The sequence below is a fragment of the Eptesicus fuscus genome, chromosome 6 (assembly GCF_027574615.1).
Source record: "Eptesicus fuscus isolate TK198812 chromosome 6, DD_ASM_mEF_20220401, whole genome shotgun sequence".
NCBI classification, from domain to species: domain Eukaryota; kingdom Metazoa; phylum Chordata; class Mammalia; order Chiroptera; family Vespertilionidae; genus Eptesicus; species Eptesicus fuscus.
The window spans coordinates 59,693,763-59,702,462 of NC_072478.1; the positions used below are offsets into that span (position 1 = coordinate 59,693,763).

Consider the following 8,700-nt stretch of genomic DNA (forward strand, 5'->3'; position numbering starts at 1 on the left):
GGTAAAATATTTGACTGCAGCAGTGTTTGACTATATTCTGCGCAGTGAGCAAACCTGAAGTCATTTTCAAGGTCCACCCTTTCTTACTTCTTTTCAGTCGGGTCAAGTTTCTAAGCTTTCTAAATCTTCGTTTTCCGGCTAATGAAAAGAAAATAGGATCCCACGGAGTCGCCTATCTTCCTACTCTAGGACTTCTGTGAGGATAAAATGAGATGAGGCACATGAAAACACTTCACAGACATTTGGTTCAAGTGTAAAATGTTTGCACCTGGCTGTAAAGCAAGTCGTGTTCCTGGGCTGAAGAAACCCCAAGGAGGCTAGTTGCTAGGGAGAGGAAGCCAGGCGTTGCTTTGTGATGTCATTACCTGGTGCCTACAGCCACCGTTGCTGGGCTGGGTTGGGCTGTGGGTTTCGTTTTGCGCCATGGAGTCTCGGCAGTGTTGGCTGTGATTTGGTGGGCTGTCGCTCCAGGGTAGTGGCGGGGCCTGTGTCCCACTTGGGGAAAGCCAAGTGTTGCTTTGTGGGCGCCAGGTCCACGGTGCTGTTTCTCTTGTAAACCTGAATTCTGTTTAAAATTGTGTTGCATTTTTTCTCCTGTTACCTGAAAACAATGTGTATGCATATATTAAAAATATTCTAACAAATGTCCAGGTCATATTTACCAGCTGGCATTCTTTTACTTAATGTGTGGGTATTTTGCATTGTGGTATTTTATCAAGACATTAACAGGAGTAGAAGAGTGTTGATTTAAGACAAGATTGAGATCCACTAAAATTAATTGTTGTATGTTTGTCTTTCTGGTGGCTGTGGAAGCTTCATATTTTCTTTGGACATCATTAGACGTCTTAGTTCTTGAAGTACAACTTTAATGCTATATGAATTTCAGCATTTTGCTAATACTGGTATGCTCCGTGCACCTACCATTCCACTGGAATTATTTATTCCATTCATATTACTTTTGTTTACAAGTCTAACTGATGGAGGAGCTTCTGGGTATTTAGGTCCACATTCTACTTGCAGGCTATATATTCTGTTGTCATAATTTGTCCTTGGTGGCCCAATAATCATGCCTATCCACCTTGTAAGTGTCATATCTTCATCATCTTCAAGGCCCCAGCTAACCGGACCATCGCCTACTCCTTTTTGTCCTTCAAGTTCTTCCAACAAGTGAAAATTATGAGGAACTTTATCTCCTATGGAGACCACCATCTTCTTCTGCACCCTGATGCAGCCGTCCCCAGCCATACATCTTGATGTATAGTAGTTGAAAGTGATGTAGTTCAAAGTCATGCATATATATATTTTTTTATTTTAGAGAGAGGAATGTGGTGGGAGGAAACATCCCTTTTCAATAAATTAATAAATGCTTTTTGATGAATTTTGATCATAGAATTTGAGCATATATAAAAACATACAAGTTTAAATAAACTTACTCAGAGTTTAAATCTGTAAATTAATAAATATGATTCTGTTTTAAGTTCACTTAGTGCTATGCATTATGCCTTTGCCTTTATTGAACTCAAAATCTAGGCTAGGATAATATATGATAGTATAAAATCTAGGATCTCGATTATATTAGTACCATAACTGGAAATATACATAGGATGTTATTTTAAAAATCCAGCAAACAGCCGAAACCGGTTTGGCTCAGTGGATAGAGCGTCAGCCTGCGGACTCAAGGGTCCTAGGTTCGATTCCGGTCAAGGGCATGTACCTTGGTTGCAGGCACATCCCCAGTAGGGGGTGTGCAAGAGGCAGCTGATCGATGTTTCTCTCTCATTGATGTTTTTAACTTTCTATCCCTCTCTCTTCCTCTCTGTAAAAAATCAATAAAATATATTAAAAAAAAAATCCAGCAAACAAAATAAAAAACTAAGAAAACAAAAAAAGAAAGGAAAAAAAATATCCAGCAAACAGCCCGGCTGGTGTAGCTCAGTGGTTGAGCGTTGAGCCAGGAATCAAGAGGCCACCGGTTCGATTCCAGGTCAGGGCACATGCCCGGGTTGCAGGCTCGATCCCCTGTTGGGGGGGCCATGCAAGAGGCAGCTGATGGTGATGTCTGTCTCTCATCAATGTTTCTTTCTATCCCTCTCCCTTTTGCTCTCTCTTTAAAAAAAAAAAAAATGCAGCAAACAAGTATATTTATGAATTTTGTTATGATGAAAGATACTTTATATCACTTACTAGACAACACAATTTGACACTGTTCAAAGATTGCCAATATAGTCAAGTACTTAATGACAGAAACAGTACATTTGCGTTTACAAGTAGTAAATGATTTTATTTTTATCCAGCACAATTAAATAGTTGCTTCTAATTATGTTAATGAATTTTTAATCAATATCTATCATTGTTTTCTAAGGAAACACAACCTACTTGTGGGAGTTTCTTTTAGATCTACTTCAAGATAAAAATACTTGTCCCCGGTATATTAAGTGGACTCAGAGAGAAAAGGGCATATTCAAGCTTGTGGATTCAAAGGCTGTCTCTAAGCTTTGGGGAAAACATAAGAACAAGCCAGACATGAACTATGAAACTATGGGACGAGCTTTGAGGTAAGAGCACGAAGGAACGAGTTTTCAAACAAAATTTACACATCTCTTTCTGTTGTCTATTAGCTGTTTGAAGAGAAGCTGTGAAAATCCCTATTTATGATAACTTAATTTTGGAGGTATTCTAGAGAAGCTTCTTAGATTTGGAGATAGATGAGGAGAGAGGAGTTTGGTCTGGATGTTTAAAATTTCAATATGATTGGAAAATCTGTTTCTTCAGAAAAAATGTGCTTTTGCATTTAGGACTATTCCATAATACAAAATTAAGTTACAGTCCTTTAAGAAAATGAAACCCAAATGAAAGTTTCCAAATTGTTAATTTGCTTCAGTTCTTGTGAATTTGTTATAATGGATTTATCTTGATATGAAAATTTCTCAAGTTTTGTCAGTTTGAGAAACCACAAAACTTGTAGTGTGCATGGCTTTTTCTAACTAAGGGTCCTTGTACATAATTTATGTGACGGTATTCACATATCCCACAGATTCATCTCTTCTAAGCACAGCTTATTAATTATTTTTCCATGTTACATCAGATTGTTTTTATAATCTATGTATAAATCTGAGTTGAATTTTTATCAGTGTTCGTAAAATAGTCTGTATTTAGGTTAAATTACTTCCTTTAAGAATGAACTTTTTTCTACTTTATATATCTCAAGGTTATAGGGCCTATAGCACCAGGTTCCAACTTTATTCCTACTCAAGATTCTCAGCCATTTGAACAATCCAGGCAGGAAGAGCTCCTTATTTTACAGAAATAAGTGAATGTTTCTGTTATTACCCATTCTTCATGGTGGTTTGATTCATTAAGTACTTTTTCCTTACAGATATTATTACCAAAGGGGTATTCTTGCCAAGGTTGAAGGACAGAGGCTTGTTTATCAGTTCAAGGATATGCCCAAAAACATAGTGGTCATAGATGATGACAAAAGTGAAACCTGTAATGAAGATTTGGCAGCAGCTGCTGATGAAAAGTCGTTAGAACGAGTGTCACTATCTGCAGAAAGTCTCCTGAAAGCAACCTCTGTTCGTGGTGGGAAAAACTCATCTCCTCTAAACTGCTCCAGAGCAGAGAAGGGTGTAACGAGAGTTGTGAATATCACTTCCCCTGGTCATGATGCTTCGTCCCGGTCTCCTACTACTACCACATCTGTATCAGCAACAGCAGCCCCAAGGTAAGTGAGGGGAAACTGTTAATTGTATGTGCTTTTTTAGAAAATTCCTTGGCGAAACGATATGTTCTTTTTTCAATATTAGCATTCTAAGAACCCACTGTTGGTCAGGAATTGAAAAGTACCTGATATTTTAAATGTACTTTGTTGTTCTTAAAGTAGGTGATGTCTCACTTAACCTGGGTTGATTTTTATGGTTTTCTAGATGGAACTTAATATGGGCTTTAGTTTTCTAAATATATTTATTTCATGGTAGTTCATGTTCTAGGTGTCAGGGGTTTGTCAGTACATACGGAAAATTTGGGAGCACTAGTTTGTACATTTGTATTTGCATTCATCATTTGCTCAAGAAACCTATTTCTAATTTATCATTAAATATAGTTTAATCTTTTTAATTTACTAGGACAGTTCGTGTGGCAATGCAAGTTCCTGTTGTAATGACATCATTGGGCCAGAAAATTTCAACTGTGGCAGTTCAGTCAGTTAATGCAGGTGCACCATTAATAACCAGCACTAGTCCAACAACAGCAACCTCTCCAAAGGTAGTTATTCAGACAATCCCTACTGTGATGCCAGCCTCTACTGAAAATGGAGACAAAATCACCATGCAGCCTGCCAAAATTATCACCATCCCAGCTACACAGCTTGCACAGTGTCAACTGCAGACGAAGTCAAATCTGACTGGATCTGGAAGCATTAACATTGTTGGAACCCCACTGGCTGTGAGAGCACTTACTCCTGTTTCCATAGCCCATGGTGCACCTGTAATGAGGCTATCGGTGCCTACTCAACAGGCATCTGGCCAGACTCCTCCCCGAGTGATCAGTGCGGTCATAAAAGGGCCAGAGGTTAAATCGGAGGCAGTGACAATAAAGCAGGAACATGACGTGAAAGCTTTGCAGCTGGTACAAGAAGAAAAACCGGCCGATGGAAATAAGACAGTGACCCATGTAGTGGTTGTCAGTGCCCCTTCAGCTATTGCCCTTCCCGTAACTATGAAAACGGAAGGACTAGTGACATGTGAGAAATAAAAGAGCAGCTCTGCCGTGGACTTTAGACTGTTAGTAATAGTACTAACATAAATGTTTGCAAGGGATGTCATCAAGAAAAGTCAAAAGGAGACTTTAAAACATTTTTAATGCATATAGGAAAACAATCAAACCTACTGGAAATAAGTTACCTATCCCATGTTTCAGTGGGAAATGAACTACATATTGAGATGCTGACAGAAAACTGCCTCTTACCTAGGAAACAACTGAACCCATCAATAAAAAAGGATTGAAAGGGACCAAGCAGCTCACTACAATATCAAGTTACACTAAGACTTGGAACACTAACATTCTGTAAGAGGTTACAGTTTTCAATGGGGAGGGGTTGGGATGGGTGATCTCATTGTTACATATAGCAATTTTTGATGCATTTTATATGCATACCAGCAATTATTACTGTGTTCACACAGAACTCACTTAACTGGTGCTATGTGAAGACTCTGCTAATGTAGGTATTTTAGAATGTGAATTGAAGAATGGATCCAAAAGCTTCAGAAAGAGGATAGCAAAAAAGATCTAGTGCGATTTTTTAATAAAATACCATATAGCTTAAGCTGATTTAAAACAAAGGCCTTAGACTAATTTTCGGTTTTCTTTATTGAAATAAGCTAATGGCTTGTTTGTGTAAAGCTTTTTTTATTAAAAGAAAAATTTTAAAAATCTTGTACCTAGCACAGTATTGTTATAGAATTTACATGTAACATTTTATATGGTAGTTTAAGTCTGTCAGTTTCTTAATTGTGGACAAATTAACAGTTGGCTCTGGCCTTTTGCTGTAACATGCCTGTGTCACTCAGCCCTGTCATCTGTGCAGACATATCAGTTTCTGTTCTCCTGTCACTTGGAAGTTAAGGCTCAGCATGAATTTTTGTCAGGTAATTCTTTATACCTGGAGTTTTCTTTCTTTTTTCCTTTTTTTTTTTTTTTAGTTGAAGTTTAAGAGGGAAAGTACCAGTGTTCAAATTTGAACTATAATAGTTTGTATATTCAACATTTGAAGTATATTCTATTTTGTTGTACTCTTGTTTCAAAGTGTATTCAAGTAGGTTTTCTGAAATATAGAAATTTATCTTGCATTTTGGTCTCTGGTGATATTTTTAACAATATTCAAAAGCTAGTATAGAGACATCATTTTAGTTAAGAATATAAGTCCTATTTCTCCTTTCCAACTAAAGAAATCCTACTTCTGTTTTGTTCTTTATATTAATATTTGGCAAATAGCTGCATGTTGCCACTTCCTTTCTAATTATTATCGTGAACTATAATGTTCTAGTTACCATAATGAATTTACTATTTTAATGTTGGCCACACTTATAGAATTTATATTTTAAATCAAGACCATTTGCTTCTCAATCATACTTTCTGAAGGTTAGAAGAACAAGTAATATTCTGGCTCTTTTACAAATGAGGAACTGGAGGTCCAGAGGGATTACAGGAGTTTCCGAATTTCACACCGGACTAGGTGGTGTGACTCTACATCTTAATGCTCTTTCAATTACAAATAAAAGTTGTCTATTTTTACATCTTTTAGAAATTTAAATAAACTGATACTTAATATTTTGTGGCCTTTAATTGTGCATTTCATCTGATACTAAAGTTGACAAAGATTTTTTTAACAGCTCCCTTTGTAATCTTTTTATCTTTACCATAAACATACCTAATGGTAGTTTTTAATAAAAGCTCAAAAAAAACCCTCACCTGAGTCTTATCACATTTGAAAGTTAATCTCAAATTCTACTTCTTTAAATATTCCCTACTCTGCTTTGGCAAATCATTGTATTCTTTAAAAATTTTTTTTAATCTTTATTGTTGAAAGTATTATAGATGTCCCCCCATTTGACCCCTCTACTCCGTTCCCCCGTCCCCCAAGTCTTCTTGCACTATTGTTTGTGCCCATTGGTTTTGCATATAAGTTCTTTGGTTAATCTCCCCCTCCCCCACCCCAATTGTATTTTTTGCACCGAAATTTCATCCATAATACTGTTGTAGAGTAAGGATTATATACTCTATCATACCTACTCCCCTCCTCAAGTGCTGAGCACATGAAACATGGACATTTTTTGATTTTGGTAACATTTGCTAAGAATATGTCATGTGCTATGGAGGGTAAAGGTACTTTAAATTTTAGTGAGTAATTCCCCCTATGCTATATTAATTGGTTCTAATTAGTGAAGCCAGGGCTATCTAGCTTCCTCCACTTCTCGACCTGAATACTTTTGGGGTACATCTTTCAGAATAAGTACACTTATGGTCTAAATTTGGAAACATGTTCACAGCATATACTAATTAGAGTGCTTCTGGTGATTGATTACCAGGTGTATGCCTTTTAGTTTCAACCTTTTGAACTGTAGGTCATTATATTTGCTTTTTGTGTCCAGCATATTGGAAAACCATATAATAATAGCTTGATGTGTCTAGTTTCCAGCCTCACCAGGCTTGTGAACAATGATCAGCAGTCTGTCCATTTAGTCCTCAGGTCATCTTCCAGCAACAATTCCAACCTTCACCACTCTGCTTACCAAATAACCAGCAAACCTCTTAGGGAACATGGAGGTCATGAGCTGTAAACGCCCCTACTCTGGAACCTTTGCTATAACACCATCTTATTCCAGCATGCATCCACCACCTGTCTCCAGAGAGGCAGATGTGCCTTCTTTCTGTACTCAGCATCTCCTTCCCTTTCACTCCTACTTCTTTCCCTTGTTCCAACACTAACCCATCATTTTGTCTTTCTTAATTATAGTCTGAATTCGACTTAGAAACAGTTATCGTTGAAGTCTCCAATAATCCAGTGGTCAAGTCAAAACTGCTTTATTTTTTTCACATGATCTTGTGCCTCAGCCTTCTTAAATTCTCTTGGTTTTCCCTAACTCCCCTCTTGCAGTTTTCCTCCTGTATGACCAACTCTTAGTTGACTTTGCTTTCCTTCAGCTTTCCCATTTGATGTCTGTGGGGCTCTCAGAGTAGTTGGAAGAATTGAGTGAGTTAATATGTTAAGGATTTATGAGTGCCTGGCACATAGCACTCTTACTAAATGTTTATTATGATATCATCTCAATATATTAGACAATTCACCCATTCTTATGGTTTCTACTACGAAATATATTGTTCTAGCCTATTCTTTAGGCCTTAGATGGGTTTATCTAATTGCCACCTGGCTGTTTCCTCCTGAATGTCCAACTCATCCACCTGAAATCTCTTCCTCTTTGCTCAATAAATGATGTTGCCAGTAAAGTAACCCATTACTCCTTACCCTCCATAACAACCTCCCTCTTACTTGTTTTTCCTAGTATCCTCCCATAACTGACTCCCCATACCGCGAACAGATTGTCTTCAGCTGTAGTCTTTATGGTGGTGGCTCAGCCACTTTGGTGAAGTTACTTGAGTGTTTTCCTGGATCTCCATGTATACAGAAGGCATACATGTTATTAAATTTGTTTTTCTCCTGTTAATCTTTTATTACAGGGATGTCTCAAACAAGAACCTAAAAGGATAGAGTGAACATTATTTCCCTCCCCTACAGAGCAATAGGCTCTATCATTCAGCCTAGGTGTGTAGTGGGCTGTACCACTGCAGTTTTTGTAAGTACGCTATGATGTTCACATGATGCTGAAACCCGCTAATGACGCATTTCTCAGAACATGTCCCTATCAATAAGTGGCTGGCGACTGTATTGTTAGATACCTGAAATTCATATACTACTTTGACTTTCATTCTCGTTCAGATTTGTTTACTCAAGGCTGTCGTGATCTCTCTTCAGGTTGGTGTACTTTGGGGTAGGTAAACAATATTTAATGCCTGTACATATAAGTATTCTAATTAGTGTTGTTTCTCAGCAACATGATTACTATTAGTCATGCTAAGATTTGAACCAAATAGTATGGATGTTCTTTCTGCTTGCCATTCCTTCCAGGTAGCTCCAAGATTTTA

The 8,700-nt window shown here is 37.5% G+C and overlaps 1 protein-coding gene and 1 pseudogene across 9 annotated transcripts in view; one reads left to right on the forward strand and one right to left on the reverse strand.

Moving 5' to 3' along the window:
• Nucleotides 1–6,467, forward strand: part of ELF2 (E74 like ETS transcription factor 2) — a 96,075-nt gene extending 89,608 nt beyond the window's left edge. For all 9 annotated transcript variants that reach the window (XM_028144539.2, XM_054717723.1, XM_054717721.1 and 6 more), the window contains 3 exons: nucleotides 2,363–2,555; nucleotides 3,377–3,724; nucleotides 4,125–6,467. In XM_028144539.2, the coding sequence (XP_028000340.1) occupies nucleotides 2,363–2,555; nucleotides 3,377–3,724; nucleotides 4,125–4,752 (1,169 nt within the window). In that variant the 3' untranslated portion in view covers nucleotides 4,753–6,467. The remainder of the gene's footprint in view (nucleotides 1–2,362; nucleotides 2,556–3,376; nucleotides 3,725–4,124) is intronic.
• LOC103287867 (ubiquitin-conjugating enzyme E2 variant 2-like) lies at nucleotides 715–1,209 on the reverse strand (annotated as a pseudogene).
• Nucleotides 6,468–8,700: the final 2,233 nt, after the last annotated feature.